The 19,917-nt window shown below is 42.4% G+C and overlaps 1 protein-coding gene across 1 annotated transcript in view; it reads left to right on the top strand.

Annotated features, from left to right (window-relative positions):
* Nucleotides 1-19,917, top strand: part of ARHGEF18 (Rho/Rac guanine nucleotide exchange factor 18) — a 2,448,098-nt gene that overhangs the window by 2,262,297 nt on the left and 165,884 nt on the right. The window contains exon 28 of the mRNA XM_044090748.1: nt 7,396-7,443. Coding sequence (XP_043946683.1) covers nt 7,396-7,443 — 48 coding nt within the window. The remainder of the gene's footprint in view (nt 1-7,395; nt 7,444-19,917) is intronic.

Here is a 19,917-nt window from a genome sequence, read left to right as displayed (position 1 = left end):
ACACTTGTGACCCAGAGGAATGGTGAATTCACACGTCCCCAGTTGCAGACCCTCAGTCTGGTAGCCTGGCTTATTCCCTGACCTCTCCTCAAGCTGCCAGTCTAAGCAAACAAGATGTTCTTCGTGTTTCACTGTTGCAGTCCTAACAATTGGGATATCCGGCTGCCTTTAGCCCTCAGTCAGCCCGAATACCAGAGTCCTCGGTATATGATGTTGGCTGCCGTCGGCTGTAAACCTGACGTCAGAATGTCAGGTATAAAGGGAGGCACCTGAAGCCATTTCCACAGTCTTTCTTGCCACGGAGCCCTAAGCAGATGCAATTCGCACTAGTGTCGGTTGGCCGTTTACCTTCTTTTTGCATTCCGACTAAGCTGAAGACGCCCTCAGATAAGTACCCCGTTGGGGACCCTCTTTTCTTGCTTTAACGAATGTCAAATAAAGTTAATAACTGTCTTGCCTGTGGAAAACAGATTCTGCGCTGCGATTTTCATTCCTATTGCATAACTTGTTTGGGCCTTGAGCACGATGTCCCAAATTGTGATCTCTGTGCTTCCTTCATCACGTGTACCATACGCCGTAGAGCTAAAATTTTGTATAAGTATTTCGGAGTCTGGCCTAAGTTCGTCGGTATGGCGTCTTCTGGTCTCCCGACTTCAGATATACCTAGGAAACGTAAGGACAAAGACCACGACAGGCCTAGGGTTAAATCTGCTGACGATGCACCAATGAAATTGGTAGTCAGCCCAGCATTAGTCAGTGAGACACTTTCGCAGCCCCTGCACTCTGCAGATTTTTAACCGCAGGCCTCTGCCAAGACCTTTTCAGAGTCCTCCATGCCGCAGGCTGCTATTTCGTCTTCAGACCCTCCGCCTGTCGCCGCCTCAGATGAGTCTGGAGCCCCTATGCAGGCACTGGCTTCAGACGCCTCTTCTCTTCGACATGAGACCAGGGCCATACCAACTACCTTAACTCAGACTTCTGCAGCTGCTAGGCCTCCCGCGTCCCTCTGGTTTACCAGCAAATCTTCCAGCCACAAATCTACTCATAAGCAAGCATTGGCCTCCCCTCCTTTGCCTCAGTCCTAGTTGGTAAAGATGGCTAGTTATCTTCTTTCCCTTATTAGGGGCTCTCACCCTCCCCCTTCCAAGAGAGCTAGGGAATTGTCTCCTGTTGTTTTGTCTGTCAGACTCCGAGGTTTCCAGTACCTCTGCTGATGAAGGAGGAAACTCAAAACTTTTTTTTGGCTTTGATGATTCTGATGCTGAAGACTCTATCCCTTCTGCCCCCCCCCCCCAAAGAAGATTTTTCCTTTGGGGATACTTTGAATAGTCCTAGGGAGCATTTTAAATGAGAAGGTCAAGATTTTCCTCAGTCTAAGAAAAGAATCTGGGAATTTTTGGATTTGCCACAGAATGAGCCTCTGGCTGTACCTCCAATTTTGGAAATTGTGGATGATGTTTTCATGGAAAATTCTTTAACTCCTAATACTGTTCCTCCTGCCCCCAGAAAACCTGATGGGTATTATAGGGTTCCTGATTCTCATCAATTCCTTTTCAAAAATCCAACTGCTGATTCAGAGATTATTTCATAAGGCCCCAAGGGTGTTACAGCTACTAGTGCTAAAAACTCTGTCCCTTCGGATAAGGAATCTAGGGCCTTGGACCGGTGGGATAAAGAAGTCTACACCTCTGCAACTCTTGCCATTAGATCTGTGAATTGTCTTTTTCACATGCTTAAGTATCAGCAACATACTTTGGAGGCTGTTAAGACTAAACTTGAGGATGTTCCCGCCCTGTTGAAGAACAAAGACTTACAGGATTTACTAAATTCTGCCCCTCTTATCACTAAGCAATTCCCTACATTGTGGTTTTGACACTTTGGAGGCTTCCTGCAGAGCAGCAGCCACTGGTTCTGTTATTAGAAGGCATGCTTGGCTTAGGGAGCAGCCTCTTTCTGAACCTGTTAAATCTAAATTGCTGGATGTGCCTTTGTACAGACACCCTTTTTGGTAGTAAGGCTGAAGAGGTACTGAAGAAGTTGGAGGATAAGGTGAAATCTATGCAAGCTGTTAAGGATTTCCTTCAGGACCAGCTTCCTCGGTTTAGTAGGCATTACTCTTCCAAGAACTGGTCTATTTCTGATCCCAGCAAGCAAGGTCGTTCTAGGCCTAGGGTTTACAGATCTTCCAGAGGGCAGGCTTCTGCCCCACAAAAGGCTAAACAATGGCATCCTTTTTCTTCCAAATCGGGGAGTTCTAAGCCAGCTTCCCAAAGCAAGCATTCTCAATGACTCCGATGGTCTTCTGCCTACGTCTGCGGACCTAGGGTTTCCTTTGGGGGGAAGGTTAGCCATGTTCGCAGAGGTATGGTCTACCATCACAGATGACAAATGGGTGCTAAATATAGTTAACCAACGTTACAAGTTTTATTTTCACACCTTCCCTGTTCTACAAGGGTACCCGGACATACCCATAGCTCACAGGGCAGAGGTTGAAAACCAAATTTCTTCACTACTGACTATGGGGGCTATAGAGCCAGTTCCTGCAATTCAGGCAGACCTAGGTTTTTATTCAAGGCTTTTTCTGGTGCCCAAAAAAGAGGGAACCTGGTGCCCTATTCTGGATTTGTTTTTTCTAAACACTTTTCTGGAGATTCCCAAATTCAAGATGCTCACTCTTCAACACTTACTGCCAATGCTGGGCAAGGATTCATGGCTGGTAACCTTGGATCTCAGAGGCTTATCTGCACATCCCAATAAAGGAAAGTTGCAGGCAGTTCCTTCATTTCAGGGCTGAAAAGCAACACTTCCCAATTCTCTGCACTGTCCTTTGGCTTATCTACTGCTCCCAGAGTTTTCACGAAGTGCCTGGTGCCAGTCATTGCTTTTTGCAGGCAGAGAAACATTCAAATTTACCCATACATGTACGACTGTCTCATTCAAGCATATTCCCCAGAATAACTAAAAAAGGATTTGGACTTGGTGAAAAACATTCTCACCTCTTTGGGTTACACTCTCAACAAAAGACGTCAAAATTGGTTCCTACAAGAGAGATTGTTTTCCTGGGAGCAAGTCTGAATACAGCCACCCAAATGGTATTCCTCCCTCAAGAAAGACAAGCAGATCTTTCGACTTACTTCAAGAACTTGGAAAGCATGACCCAGCTCTCAGCAAGGCAATTCCTGCAAGCTCTGGGGTAATTCCTGCAAGCTCTGGGGTTCATGGCTTCATGTATTCTGATGATACCATATGCAAGGTTGCATATGAGAAAATTTCAATGGTACCTCAAGAACCTTTGGTGTCAGCACACACAGGACTTGGACTTGATTCTTCCTCTAATTCCCTGTCTACAACTGGAGTTTCTCTGGTGGGCGACAGCCTGTTCTTAGAACAAGGGGCTGCCTTTTTGCCCACCTCCTGCCAGCTAGACTCTCACCACAGACGCCTTAGATTATGCATGGGGAACACATCTGAAGGGCATGTGCATACAGGGGACTTGGATCACTCAACAACTTCATCTGCATATAAAAGTAAAGGAATTGTTGGCAGTGCAGCAGGCATTGCTGGCTTTAAAGGATCTACTCTACCCTAGGACTCTTTTGATCAGAACAGACAATACCACAGTAATGTGGTACATCAACAACCAGGGGTGACTCACTCTTACCCCCTGCGCAGACAAAGCATGAGACTGTGGTCCATAGCAGCTTCCATGGGCATGCATCTTAATAGCCTAGTTTCTTCCAGGGAGGCTAAACTCCTTGGCAGACCAATTGAGCAGACAAGTTCTGGATCCTCACGAGTGGCAACTTAACAAGATCATCTTCCATCGCATCATTCAGCATTGGGGCACTCCACAAGTGGATCTTTTCTCCTCTCCAGCCAATCATCTTCTTCCAAACTTCTGCATCAGGGAGTATCACAACAAAGCTTGAAGAGTGGACGCTTTGTCTTTCCAATGAACACAACTCTCGATTTATGCCTTTCCTCCTCTGCCTCTTCTTCCCAGAGTGCTTCTAAAGATAAGGGACAAAAAACCAAAGGCTATTCTGATAGCTCCGGACTGGCCCAGGCAGCATTGGTATCCCCTCCTTCGCAGCCTTTCCCAGGCTCAGCCTTGGCCTCTTCCCCTGGTACCAGATCTGTTGGTTCAGGGAGGGGAAGGTTCCTTCATCCTCATCTTCAAACTCTGCATTTAACTGCCTGGCTAATGCCTTAAATATTTCCCAACAGGTGGTTGAAGTTCTTCATGAGGCCAGGAGGCCTAGCACCAGAAAATCCTATGCAAATAAATGGAAGAGATTTTGCTCTTGGATGCAGGCTAAAGGAGAAGACGCTTCTCATCCTTCTCTTTCCCTCATTCTTGATTATCTAGCAGGCTTGCTTAATGGTGGACTTTTTTTCTTCAATCCAGATTCGTGCTTCTGCAATTTCTGCTCATTGTTCTTTTGAACAACCCATTTTTTCTCACCCCTTGATGAAGCAATTCCTCAGGGGAGCATGTAATTTTAGACCTCCCAGAAGAGCTCCTACTCCTGCTTGGGATCTTAATTTTGTCGTGGAGAAACTTACTCTGCCTCCTTTTGAACCAGCTGCCTCTGCAGATTTAAAGTTTCTCTCCTGGAAGACTGCTTTTCTCTTGGCTATTACTACAGCCAGAAGGGTTTCTGAGCTGCAAACCTTAATGGCAGTAGAACCTTTCATTATTTTTCATACAGATTGGGTTTCTCTGAGAACTAATCCCTCCTTTTATGCCCAAGGTGGTTTCTAGCTTGACTCTTAACCAGGCAATTCACCTGCCTACCTTCTTCAATAATCCCCAGAATAAAGGGGAGAGGTTTCTGCATTCTCTTGATGTTCATAGACAGCTGAGATTTTATTTAGACAGGACTAAACCCTTTCGGAAGTCTGATCAGTTGTTGATTAGTTTTGTTCCTGGGTCTCAAGGTAAAGCAATTTCTAAGCAAACCATTTCCAAATGGATTGCTCATTGTATTAATTTTTGTTACCTACAGCATGGAAAGGTTCCTCCTCAGACTGTTAGGACCAATTCCACTAGAGCAGCCTCTACCTCTACAGCTTTTTTGACAGGTTTGCCTACTAAGGACATTCTAGAAGCATCTACTTGGTCTTCTGTCCATACTTTCACAAAGCATTACAATCTACCTTTGTTTTCTAAATAAAGGGCTGGTTTTGCTACTGCTGTTTTGCAGGGCCTCCTTACCAGCCGTTAATATGTGGTTATTCCTCCTCCCTTTGTTTTTTTCCTGGGCTTTGGGAATCAACCCAATTGTTAGGACTGCAACAGTGAAACACGAAGAACATAGTACAGTTGTGTACACTTAACATAAATGTAGATGTTAGAGTGTATTCACTGTTGCAGTCCTGGTTTCCCACCCTCCATTCCCCCTTTCTCCTGAGGCACAGACTAGATCTAAAATTTTTTGGATGGTATGTTTCCAAGATGTTTCTTCCTGGTCTAGCCTTCTTTTGGGGGCTCCTGACAGTTAAAGCAAGAAAAACTGAGGAAATGCCATCGGCTGCCTCCCTTTTTTACCTGACGTTCTAACATCAGGTTTACAGCTGATGGCAGCCGACATCATATACCGAGGACTCCGGTATTCGGGCCGACTGAGGGCTACCAGGAGCCGGATAACCCAATTGTTAGGACTGGAAAAGTGAATACACTCGAACATCTACATTTATGATAAGTGTACACAACTGTACTTTCTAGATGTATGTGAGGCCAGATGCCCCAGCACTAGAAAGTCTTATGCTGTCAAGTGGAAAAGGTTTTGCACCTGGATCCAGGCACAGCCCTCCCTACCTATCATCCTGGCAAGCCCTACTACACAAGGGGTCTATCCTTCTCTTCTATTAAAATTCATACCTCTGCCATCTCTGCTCATTTCAGCACAGAGCCACCTCTTTTCTCACACCCTGTCCTCAAACAGTTCATAAGAGGGGCTAACAACTTGAGGCCACCCAGAAGAGTTCCTACCCCAGCTTGGGACCTAAACTTTGTGTTGGAAAAGTTCACCTTGCCCTCCTTTGAACGTGCAGCTTCAGCAGACTTAAAATTTCTCTCTGGGAAAACAGCCTTGCCTCTGGCCATTAGTTCAGTTAGAAGAGTATCAGAGCTACAAGCACTTATGGCTGTAGAGGCATTCATCATTTTCCATGCTGAGAGGGTCTCCCTCAAGATTAACCCATCCTTCATGTCAAAAGTGGTGTTTAGTGTGGCTCTCAACCAATCTATTCATTTGCCCACCTTTTTCCCTAACCCATAAAACAATGGGGAAAGGATTCTGCACTCTCAAGACATGCACAGACAGTTCAGATTCTACCTAGACAGGACTAAATCTTTTTAGAAAAACTGATCAATTGCTAGTCAGCTTTGCTGCAGGAGCAAAGGGCAAGGCCATATCCAAACAAACAATCTCCAAATGGATAGCACACTGCATCCATTTCTGCTACAAACAGCACGGAAAACCTTCCCCCAAGGGGGTCAGGACACATTCCACTAGAGCAACCTCCATCTCTGCAGCTTTCCTTAGAGGGGTCCCTACCAGGGGCATCCTAGAGGCTGCAACATGGACTTCTGTTCGTTCATACCTTCACCAAGCATTACCGCCTGCCTATCTTCTCCAAATCTATGGCAGGCTTTGCCACTGCAGTCTTGCAGGACATCCTAGCCAGCCCCCAGTCTTCTCGTCTGCCTCCACCCTTTTCTTCAGCTGAGGGAATCAATCCCAATGTGATGACTGCAACAGTGAAACATGAAGAACATAGCACAGTTGTGTGCACTTACCATTAATGTAGATGTCCGAGAGTATTCATTGTTGCAGTCCTGGTTTCCCTCCCTCCATCCCCCTTCTCTTTTCTCTTTCTCTGTCTCTCCTTACAAATAATTTTTGATATTTATTTTCTACTGGTGGTGTTCTTCCACCATAACCTAGCTCCCAATTGGGGGCACCTGGTAGAGCAAGAAAAACTGATGTAATGGCGTTGGCTGCCTGTTTTTATACCACTGACGACCTGACATCAGTCCTGGAGCGACAGCAGCCGACACAGAAATACTAAGCCTCTGGTATTCGGGCCGACTTGAGGGCTACCCTGGCAGGGATAACCTAAATGTGATGACTGCAACAGTGAATGCACTCGAACATCTACATTTATGGTAAGTGTACACAACTGTACTTTGTGAGTTATGTAGTGTATTGTGGCCTCTGCAGTAACCTTTTTATTTTTAAGTCACGCTCCATTCTTCTGATGGGTTATAGCATGGTTGATTGCTGAAAGCAAATACATATTTGTCTACGTTATATAAATCTTAAAAAGTAATTTTGTGTAAAGTATGAGACGAAATAACTGAATCGTTCCCTTTTCCTTCATTTTCAGGAGGAAGTTATTGAGTCAGACAGCAGTCTTAATTCGGTGGAACCAGAGGTAATGCTGCACTCATGTATTAATGTCTGCATTTCATGCTCTGTAGCACTGCATTTCATGCTCTCTAGCACTGCATTTCATGCTCTGTAGCACTGCATTTGACAGCCAGTGGACAAGAAGAACATTTTTCCCATTCTTCTTGATGTGTTTGCATAATATACTCCTCCTGCTTACATTGATTATTTTACTTGTTTCACTTGGTGTTTTCGAGATATGAAACATTAAACACTGATAATGCATACCTTTCAGCTATGTATGTTTCATTTAAATTGTGGTGCCTGGCTGACCCTCTGGAAACAGCATTAGCCTTTAGAGGGGTGGGTTTGAAAAAGTGCATGCCTTTGTAAGTTTGTGTTGCAGGTATTAAAAGTAATGCCAAAACAAGGCGATGCCAGTAGAACATCTGCCTCCTCCTGGGGCCACCGAAGTGTTGCCACAGTTTCCGTTATACATTAGATGGCATCTGTATCCTTTTCCTTCTCCTTTGCATAGGGTTACTCCATCGTGATTTTGTTTTCTGTTGGTTCCTTATTCCAAAGTGTGTAAAACTGACTTTTTTACATTAAATACCTGCTGCCACTTGTCTTCCTACAATGCAGGCCTCCATAGGTCTCTGTAGAGTCCTTCCCAGGTACATGAGTAGTGCAGTAATCTTTTTATTACCATCATACTGGTAGAATCTGTTAGTAAACTGAGTGATTTATGGTATAACTATATTAAATGGATCTAGTCTTCAGCACTAAATCATGACACTACTGTCCCTTTCACATAGTGAAGAGTCATGGCTAGCTAATCCATGACTTGTTGTGTGAGGTAAGCACTAACAACATTTGTTCAGAGCTGTAGATGTTGGTACTTCCTCCATGATGTCTTTTGGATTCCTTCAGAATCTTTCTTGATGGCTCCTTTGTCTTCACCCAGTTGGCCCATTCATTCACTGGTATTAGCTGGGTGTTCCCATGCTGGTGAGACCCTTAAGGTTCATTTGTTCCTGCCTGCGAGCCCACTTCATCTGTCCCTTCCCCAGGTAAGAGTCATGTGGTAGGGACCAGGACAAGTTGATGTTACATGGATTGGCATACCCCTCCCCTTGGAAGCACACCTACACCCCTCCTTCCCACCACAGCAGCTCATCCGAGATGACAGTTGCTACCTTCCAGGGGGTAGTGTTCCTCTGTATGCTAGTTTTTTCCCCTTAACTACGCAATGCATTTGCATTATTGTAGCATGAGCTGTGCTGGCTTGGAGCTCCACTGAGTGAACATCTGGTGGTTCTGCTAGATATTACCGATGTAGTGAGCCAGATCTGCCCCCCCCACACACACACACACACACACACACACACACACACACACACACACACACACACACACACAAGTTAGGTGAGCCAGCAACAGCTGTTCGCCTTTCTGCAATTTCTCTATGACTATCTGAAGATCATCTAATGGAGCAAATGCTCTAATCATTATGGATAGCTTTCTCTTGCAGTTATGTTAAAAATGATATCCAAACACCAAACAACTCTCAGCAGTATTGTCAGACTCGTATAGTTGTCTATGTGTATAAGATCAATAACTGAAATGCATTACTGTGGCCATAGTTTCTTTTATTCTGCTTTGATTCAGAAACATCCGCAGGCATAAAAACCTTTTCTTTTGATGTGGGTGTTGATTAGTAAGACAGTGTGTGAAGGCCGAGAACAGTGATTTAATCACTGTTTAAAGGATGACTGATATAGCATGTTAAAGATGGGTAACCTGTGTCTGAAAGCAGTACAGTAAAACACATTCCTGTGGACACTGTGTGTTTCAATTTGATCAAAGATAAACACAGAGGCTATCTTTAGGAGTGGAGAAGAGAAATATGTTGTGGGAAATCTAGGGACATTTCACTAAACTGGCTCATTTAAAAGAGCCAGTAGGTATATGCAAAAGCAACATCTGTACATACATCCAGTGTAGACATGATTTGTTTTTACTTTAATTGCAGCCACTTTAGATGGTTATTACTCTGGTTTGTCAGGCAGGGGCAGTGTGTATGTGGGGGAGGGTGTAGAGGTGGGTGAGTTTGGGGAGAGAGAATCTGTATGAAAAAAAATCACAGCTTTTAATTGTGGGCAGATTATGGAGACCTTCCCTGTCAAAGTAGGTGTGTGCTATCTGTAGGGGCATATTTTAATGGAGAATTTGTGTATAAAAAGAGCTGATACTCATCTTTGTGGTATTTTAGAATCATATTGAAAAGATGTGTTTTGGCTTTCACATTATTCACAGAATCTCTTTTACAGATGTGTGGATTTGTTTCACAACAAACATGCATGGCTTCTTTTTTTTACTCTTGGAGAAGATACTGTATTAATGCACAAAATCATAAATATGTTTTACTTTTGTAACATAGTAACAAATACTTATATGTCGCTAAAGTTGATATTCTTTAATATCTGAAATGTTCATACAGAAAAAAACATTCACTAGGAATTGTGACTTAGCACTCAGAAGTTCAGTGTGCCACTGTTCTATTATCTCTGCATTTAAAAGCACAACCTAAGTGCAGTTATAGGGAAATGTTCTGATTTATTGCCCAGAATATTTTCCTTTGAAGTGTCAGTGTTTCAGAGAGAACCCTTTACTGATGGGCTCCACCACTGGAACTAGCCGGCCATTAGATTTTTGACAGGCTGTCAAATTGTATTAAACTCTGGTTTTGTTAAGGAGTATGTTATTTCTGTCTTGTATTTCTGACGTAAGAACTAGTCAAGAATATAGCTCAGATGTTCACTACATTTCCTCACCCTAAGCAGAAATCAAAAAGCTGCCCCCAATGGAAAACTGTGCACATTGTTTTATAACAGACTGTGACAGCGAAATGCTTTGCTTTACTGAGGGAGGCAGTATGATGAAGGTGCATTCAGCACGGATTTATTCTCAAGTTCGTACAGATAAAATGGCACTGTTAGGGGAGCTGTTTGTAACCCAGTACCATTCTCTTATTTACTGAACATTTGTTTTTAAATTTTTCAAGGCAGTAACTTGCATTTGGCCTGTATACATAAGTACCTGTTGCAGTGTTTTATTGGCATTTTACTGTCACTCTCTAGTGTCTGTTGAGTTAAGGTGGTTATGTGACTGTTCAGGGCAGGTAATATAGGATGTTCAACTATATATATATTTTTTTTAGTTTTCATTACATCATAAATGTGTGTGTATGTATGTATGTATATATATGTGTGTGTGTGTAATATATATAGATGTAGATATATATATATATATATATATATATATATATATATATATATATATATATATATATATATATATATATATATATATATATACACACACACACATATTATACAAATGTTTCTCCTGACTAAAGATGTTTTCCATCACTGGATTTATGTCTGACCCCCCCCATGAAGTATCAGCTTAGGGCACTTTCAGCTGAGAGCTATGATGTATTTTTCAGAGAAATTTGCTAGAAAATATTTAATGTTTTCATGGAGAATATCCAGTATTGTTGCGTATCACAAGTAGGCCTGTGTTTACATTTGGCTGCTGAGTTTTTTTATCGTTTGGTTCACAACAAGCATACACTGACAGTTTTCAGGATGACTAACTTGTTATGCATTTGAGTCATATTGTTAGTATGTTCTTATGAAGTCGAGTTGAAAATGCTTTCTTTTCTTTTTGTTGGAAAAAGATTTCTTTGCAAGTTACATCTCTGTTTTTTTAAATGTTAAAATAAAATATGTATATTTTACATGTCCAGACGAGCATTCACATATTTGAGACTTTCTTTCTACTTGCTTTAAGAGCTAATAGCTTATGCACTGGGGATAGTAAGGTTTGACTATCCATGTGTTTTGTCTACAAAATTGTATAAGTTTATTTTTTAATAATGTAGTGCTATTGACATTTGTAGGTCTAACATTCCCAACAGAAGGGTCATTTGCAGTTGGGTAACTGTAACTTTTGCAAAATATTCGCTTTAAAATAAATTTGTGGCTAACAAGCATAAAATCCATGAAAAAATATTAAATGTTGTGACTTCAGATGTTTCCCTTGTAAACGTGATGTTTTGTTGTCTCAAGAAAATTGCATTACTTGTTTTCATTATTTTCAACATGTGGCAGCTCATTTCTGTTTAAAGCTTAGGAGGACCGTGTTTTATTTCAACAATCTTCTGAGAAGATTTCAAACCAGCTTTGAGGCATAGCCTTTTAAAAAGTCAAAATAGTAAAAACGGTAGACTGGGGTCACACGTCATTGCACAGATTTTTTTTTTTTGTGAGGGATACTGCCAGGGATTGATGAAGCTTAGCCCAAAGTGTCCCTTTCTGAGTGCACAAGACAGCACAAGCAATGTGATAAGGATATTCTTGAGTACAGAAATTGTGCACGTAGTAGTAATCTTTATGAATCCCAGGGTAGCACCTTTATTAAGGCATCACATTTTAAATGGTAACGTGAGTCTGCATACATAACGTAGAAGAAAAAACTAATAACAGTTTTCATTGTCGTCATTATGCGATGCACACGTTTTCTTTTTAACAATTTCCATATACCCTTTGTGGAAGTGAGGCTAACATTTGACAGCAGTAATAGAACAAAGATGATACAGAGGGAAGCAGAATGTAAGAAAATACTGCTGTTGGTGGGACTTGACGCAGAAAAAATATTTGACAGAGTAAGCTGGGATTTTATGAGTAAGGCAATGGAAGCTGTTACATTCCCTGATATAATAATACGTGAAAGATTGGAAGCAAGAATTAAAGTGACTGGGTTCCTCTATGACAAGTTGTGTTTGAACAGAGGAACCAGGCAAGTGTGTCGTCTTTCCCTTTTCTTATTTACTTTATGTTTAGAGACATTGGCAAAGACAGTAAGGAACTGAACGTTCAAGTATATAATTAGTGTGGTAATCAGGAAAACTTGGCTTTATTCACAGATTGTTATTTTGCACATGAATTTCATAAAAGGAAATTTTGGTTTTGTGTAATATTTTGAGACATTTTAAAGTTTTTTTTTTTTTTTGATGTGAAATTAATGAAGGTAAAGCAAAGGCTATAGCTGTAAATTATGTACCTATACACAAATTGGTTCAGCAGTACCCATATTTACGGGGACACCATAAGATAAAGTATTTAAGAGTATGGAGTAAAAAGGCTGATGTTGTTGCAGTTAATGATATGTGGAAAGAGACATTATTTAATTATTTTTTTGTATAAAAGGAAATTAATTTATGTTGTTTTTGTTCTGAGGAAGTCATTTTACGAAAGCGCTTGACTGTGGATATTTTTGTCGACTGTGGATATTTTTGTGGACTCACTGTCAATTAAATTTTGTTTTGGGTTGTAGTACATCAGCTCCCGAGTGGATTTGTGTTTTTATATGTGGAAAGAGACTAAACAAAAGATGATACAAAAAGTGAGAAACTGGAAGCTCTTATCTGTGGACATGCATGCTAAGATACAAGCAATGAAAATGTTTAGTCCCTTAGTTTTATATGTAGGTCGGGCATATTTTTCCAACCAGAGGAGTTGTGTGTAATAATTAGTAAAGAGTTGAGGGAGTTTATCTTGGTGGGTCCAGAGGGTGAAATGTAAGCTGATCCTCCCCATTGAAAAAGGTGGCTTAGGGTTACCTGCTTTATATGGATATTGTAGAGTTCTGCAATTGAGGTTGATGTACACAACACAAGCAGGAGGTTATAACTCAGAGTGGAAAGGGATAATGATGAAGCAGGATGAGTAGTCTTAGAAATGAGAGAGTAGGATTCTGGATGCAGATTATTACAGAGGCTGTCAGACATGCATAATACTGTATTCATAAGGCTGCAGAAGGTATTCTAAGAACTCAGTCAACATAGGAATGGAGAAAGGAGATTTTTCTGATAGGGATGTCTGCACATATGGGTACAGAAAATATATAAGAGGGGGGCTTGAATTTACTGGAGAAAGCTGGCAAATGAAACAAGATATTGGAGGCAAATAACTAGAGATGGAAAGGGAATGATAAAAGAATGGAGTGCGTCCGTAAAAAAGTTTGGACTGCAGGTTAGACACCGCCTTCCAGCGACTGATTTCAGAGAATAGGGGTGTTCTGAGTGAAAGACTTGTTTCGGCAGAGTTTTTAGTGAAATCTAGAATGGAAGCTGCACTTAAAAAGGGATAGTTACTAGGCATATAAAATATTGCATGATAATTATAATAATCAGAAGAGGTTATAAAAGATTGAAGAGAGACTGGAAGAACATTCTACAGAGGAACAATATGAGGATGTGTGTACCTCCCAAATATGCAACAAAGTTCAGAAGGTGTTTAGGATTTTTACTTGGAAGTGCTTGTATAGGTATTTGTTATGCACCAGGCAGACTTCAGTTTTTCTCAGTAGATAAGTATTGGAGGTCTGATGAGGAAAAAGAGAAGCTGTGAAAAATGCTTTTTTGGAAGTGACACGAGTTGGCAGATTTTTAAAACTGTCTGAAATGTTTGGTGGAGCAAATGGTTGTAATTAAAGAAATCATTCTTTTGTGCTGAGATACAGGATCTAAATTGCCTAGACACAGTTGAACTTTATTAAGTTTAATTCTGTTAGCTGCTGGCAAAAAAGCTATCCATAGAAATGGGAATCACTCTATCCCAAATATATTTGAAGTGTTAAATATTGTAAAAGAGCTAAAAGAACTGGAAGAGGGTCTTTAGAAAAGGGAAGGGGTGAGGTTTATGGGAAGGCAGGAATTTATATAATGATGCACATTGTTTTTCCAAGAACTGGTGTTTTCCATATTTTTGTGCTGGGATACAGGAAATATGATGTGTAAAATAAAGTAATCATACAAGGTAAAAAAAAAAATCTATTTACCCCAGCATTCTTTGGTGTGGTTAAGGTAAATTCTGCAGATGTTCATCGTGTTTCACTATTGCAGTCCTAACCAATGGGTTATCCGGCTCCCGGTAGCCCTCGATTGGCCAGAATATCAAAGGTAAGTAAAGATGACATTGGCTGCCATCTGTTGTAAAGGACATCAGAACATCCGATACAAAAGGAGGCAGCTGACGTCACTTCCTCAGTCTTCCTTGCTGCGGAGCCCGAAGCAGAAGCATTTCTTGTAAAAGTGCCGGTCAGCAGTTTACCTTTTTTCTTTTCCGACTACAGAGTTGAAGTCTACTACAGCTAAGTAACCCATTGGGGATCCTCTTTTCTTGCCTTAACGAATGTCAGAAAAGGTTAATAATTGTCTTACCTGTGGGAAGCAGATTCCACATAGAGATCTTCATTCCTATTATATTGTTTGTTTAGGCCTTGACCATGACATTTCTAATTGTGATCTTTGTGCCTCCTTTAATCCGAGTACCATTCGTCATCAGGCAAAGCTTTTAGCTAAACATTTTGGAGTTTGGCCTAAGTTTGTCGGTATGGCATCAGCTGGTCTTCAGGCTTCGGATGTACCCAGAAAACATAAGGACCATGACAGGCTTCAAGAAGGTTAAGTCCTGGGATGATGTTAGGATGGTAGTCAGTCATGCGATAGCCAGTGAGGCACGTTTGCAGCCCCTGCAGTCCTTAGATTTTCAACCGCAGGCCTCTGTTGAGACCATTTCAGAGTCCCTAAGGCCTCTGGCCTCCATTTTACCTTCTGACCTTTCACCTATCACCTCTTCAGCTGGATCCAGAGCCGCTAAGCTGACTCCGAGGACCGAGGTCTCCGTTCTTCGTTGAGACAGCAAGCTCATACCAACAACCTCTTCTGCAATTTGGGTGGTTGCCAGACCTCCCGAGTCCTTCAGGCTTGCAGGTAAATCTTCCAGTCATAAGCCTGTGAAAAAAGCAGGCTCCAGATGTTCTTCGTGTTTCACTGTTGCAGTCATTACATTTGGGTAATCTGCTGGCAGGTTGCCCTCAGTCGGCCTGAATTCCAAAGTCTTGGGTCCTGCGTCGGTTGGTGTCTTCTCATCCATGATGTCAGGTCGTCAGGGGTATAAAACATGCAACTGACACCATTTTCTTTCTTACTGCGCGGTGCCCGAAGCAGAAGCATTTCGCAAGTGCCGGTTGGCCGACTACTGAAATATTCGCATTTGAGTTTCAGAACCAAAGTCTTCAATAAAGCTAAGTACCCCGTTGGGGAAACTTTTTTCTTGCTTTTTACCGATGTCAGAAAAAGTTAATAATTGTATTACTTGTGGGAAGCAAATACCTCATTTATTCATTGCCTAGGCCCTGACCACAACGTGCCTGGCTGTCGGTTTTGTGCTAGATTTAACCAATGCACTATTAAGCGTCAGTATATTTTTGCATCCAAGTATTTTGGAAACAGATTTAACTTCCCAGAGATGTCATCGGATAGCAGTCCGACTACTGGAGTACTTAAAAAATGCAAAGAAAAGGACAGAGAAAGGCAGTCAAGATCCAAAACCGATGACGAAGCTTCTCCTAAGCCAGTCGCCGGTTTTCCGGTACTCAGTGAGGCGCTTTTGCTGCCCCTGATACCCGCTACCTTCGAGTCGCAGGCCTCTACCGACACCCATGTGGAGTCAGGCATGCCGCATGATACTCAAGGTATTGGACCGACAGATGTATCTCCCTCAGATGGGTCCAGAGCCGCTGAGCAGGCGCCGGCTTCTGAGGGTGTATTCAAACCTCAACATTTTTACATCAAACCGATGAAAGCTGCAAAACCAAAGGCAAAGACACCTTCTAAAACTAAAAAAAAATGACGCCTGAGCAACGTGCACAGGCCTCTATGCCTAGAAAACAGATGATCAAAATGGCTGAAGACCTTATTACCTTGATCAGGGCTACCCATCCCCCTCCAGATAAGAGGCCTAGGCTAGACACTGATCTATTTCTTCTGGTTCCTGTTCTGATCAGGAATTATCTTTACCTCCCTATGAGGATTCCGATGCTGAGGAGTCTATTCCATCTGCATCTCCTCCTGAGGATTATTCATTTGGAGAAACCTTGCATACTTTGAGGGAGCATTTTCACTGGGAGGGTCAAGACTTCAAAGAATCAAAAAAGAGGCTCAGGGATTTCCTCCTCCCTCAGCACAAGCCTTTAGCCATTCCCCCTGTGTTAGACATTGCGGATGATGTTTTTTCGGAGTCAAGCCTGACCCCTGACTCTTTACCTCCAGCTCCCAGTAAGCCTGACCGGTATTACAGGGTCCCTGACTCTCATAGATTTTTATTTAAAAACCCTGCTGCTGATCCTGAAACTATTTCACAGGGTCCTAAGGGAGTTAAGGCCACAGCAAAAAACCCTACCCCCTCCGACAGAGATTCCAGGGCACTGGACAGATGGGGAAAAAAGGTTTATACATCTGCAACCTTGGCAGTCAGGGCCTTAAACTGTCAATTTCATATGCTTAAGTACCAACATGGTATGGGATTGCTGAAACAGAAAATGATGTTGATTTCAGAATGTGCAGAAAATAAGGAATTGCAGGAAATATTGCATGCAGCTGAACAAGTTGGAAAGGTTTTGATTCGTTAGAGGCCTCCTGCTGGGCTGCAGTTACTGGATCTGTGATTAGGAGGCATGCCTGGTTAAAGGAACAAAATTTGCCTGATCATGTTAAAGCTAAGTTACTAGATGCACCTTTACAGCATGATTCTGTGTTTGGAACTAAGGCAGAAGAGGTTTTAAAGAAAATGGAAGACAAAGCTAAGTCTATGCAAACTGTTAAAGATTTCTTATAAGTGCAGCCACCTAGATTCAGTAGATACTGGCCTACACAAAATTGGTCCTTTCCTGTGTCAGACAGAGCTCAAAGGGGAAAATCCAGATGGCCCAAGGGTTCCAGGTACCAGGCTCAAGACTCATACAGGTCAAAGCAATGAGGCGCATCCACCTCCAAATCTGGAGGAGGTAAAGCGCAAACCTACAGAAAGCAATCTCAATGACTTCCCTCTGCCTACACCAAGCACTTGTCTTTTGGCAGCACACATAGGGGGAAAATTAGTACTTTTTGCTCAAAATTGGCAGTTAATAACCCAGGACAAGTGGGTACTGAACATCGTATCACAGGGATACAGATTCCATTTCCACACACTGCCAGTGACAAATGGTTGGCCAGACCTGCCAAAAAAACAATGTGCAGAGGCACAGAAACAGGTGATGTCCCTCATGGATATGGGGGCCATTCAGATGGTACCAGAACAGGAAAAAGGACAAGGTTTTTACTCAAGACTGTTCTTGGTACCCAGAAAGGACAAGGCCTGGCGGCCAGTACTGGATTTATCGATTTTGAACACATACCTGGACATTCCAAAATTCAAAATGCTCACCTTGCAACAGCTTCTGCCCATGCTGGGCAAGAATGCTTGGCTGGTGACTTTAGATTTAAAAGAGGCATACCTGCATGTCCCAATAATACAGTCGTGCAGAAGATACCTCCGGTTCAAGGCTAGCTTACTGCATTACCAATTCTCTGCACTGCCCTTTGGCATATCTACTGCACCGAGGGTCTTTACAAAGTGCCTGGCACCAGTAATTGCATTTTGCAGGCAAAGAAATATTCAAATATATCCTTACTTGGACGACGGTCTCATTCACGCAGAGAACAAGGACACTCTTCTACGACACCTGGCATTTGTGAAAAGGCTTCTAGCGTGCCTAGGGTACAAAATAAATGAAAAGAAATCACAACTGGTACCCTCTCAAAAGATAACATTCCTGGGTGCAAGCTTGCATACAACTGCCCGGACGACTTACCTCACGCCTGACAAACAAAGGCAACTGACTGCTGACTTCAAACTGATGGCAACAAAAACCCAGTCTTCTGCAAGATAAATTCTGCAGGCTCTGGGCTTTGTTGCATCCTGCATTCTACTAATTCCATATGCAAGACTGCATATGAGGAAACTTCAATGGTACCTAAAAAGTTTATGGAGTCAACATTCACACAGTCTGGAAACAATGATTCATCTCATCCCCTGCCTGCAACAGGAGTTTCTGTGGTGGGCAAAGGCCTGTCACCAAAACATGGGACGGCCCTTCACTCTACCCCCTGCCAGCCAAACCTTAACAGACGCATCAGATTATGCCTGGGGGGGCCCACATTGCAGGAAGATGCATTCAGGGCATATGGGCACCAAACCAAATGCATCTACATATCAACCAGAAAAAGATGCTAGCCGTTCAAAATGCCCTAACAGCATTCAAGGACTTACTTCATCCAGGACAACTACTGATAAAGACGGACAACACCACAGTCATGTGGTATATAAACAAGCAAGGGGGCATGAACTCATACCCCCTTTGCAGATTAGCCATGGCACTGTGGGACACAGCTTTGACCTTCCAGATAAATCTTCAAGCTCAATTCCTGCCAGGAAAACAGAACACTCTGGCAGACGATTTAAGCAGAAACCTTATGGATCCTCACAAGTGGAAACTAAATCCACAAGTATTCAGCATGATAACAGAGAAATGGGGGAGCCCAGACATAGATCTATTTGCCTCTCCTCAAAATTATCAACTGAAAAGATTCTGCACAAGGACTATCACAGACAAGCATGGAAAGTGGACGCCCTGTCTTTCAGTTGGAAAAACCTGTCAGTTTACGCCTTTCCTCCTCTGCTTCTTCTACCGAAGGTCCTCCTAAAAGTCAGACAAGAGAAGCCAAAGATGATATTAATTGCCCCGGACTGGCCCCGCCAATACTGTTGCCCAATCCTAAGGAACTTGTCTCAATACCCAGCTTGGACCTTGCCTCGAAGACCACAACTACTGTCCCAGCAAAACAATCGGATCCTACACAATCAACTACAGACTCTGAACCTGGCAGCATGGCTAATCATGTAATCATACCAATGACACCTCTCAGTAAAGCTGTGATGGATGTCGTTTTGGAAGCCAGAAGGCCTACTACTAGAATATCTCATGCTGACAAATGAAAGAGATTTTGTGCTTGGTATCAAGCACAAGAAACTGGTACAGCATAACCACATATTCCTCAGATATTACAACACTTAACTGAGATGCTTGACAAAGGCCTATCTTTCTCATCAATCAAAATCCATGCCTCTGCCATTTCGGCTCATTACAATACAGAGCCACCAATCTTTTCTCATTCCTTACTAAAACAGTATCTTAGAGGAGCGAAAAACCTAAGGCCTCCTAGATCATCACCTTTACCTGCATGTGACCTCACTTGTGTGTTGGAAAAGCTCACCCTGCCTCCATTTGAACCAGCCGCTACCACTGTTATAAAGTTCTTATCATGGAAGACAGCCCTGCTACTAGCAATTACTTCAGCAAGAAGGGTTTCAGAGCTACAGGCCCTCATGGCTGTAGAGCCTTTTATCATATTTTACCCAGACAGGGGGTGTCTGAGGACAGATCCTACTTTTATACCTAAGGTGGTTTCCACTGTGGCTCTAAACCAAACAATCCATCTGCCAACTTTTTATCCAAATCTGCAGAACAAAGGGGAGAGAATTCTGCATTCCTTGGACGTACACAGACA

Source organism: Protopterus annectens, chromosome 13.part0, assembly GCF_019279795.1.
Source record: "Protopterus annectens isolate FY-2018-M chromosome 13.part0, PAN1.0, whole genome shotgun sequence".
NCBI lineage: Eukaryota > Metazoa > Chordata > Ceratodontiformes > Protopteridae > Protopterus > Protopterus annectens.
Note: the sequence above shows the minus strand (reverse complement) of the source record. Positions and strands in the feature narration are given on the sequence as shown.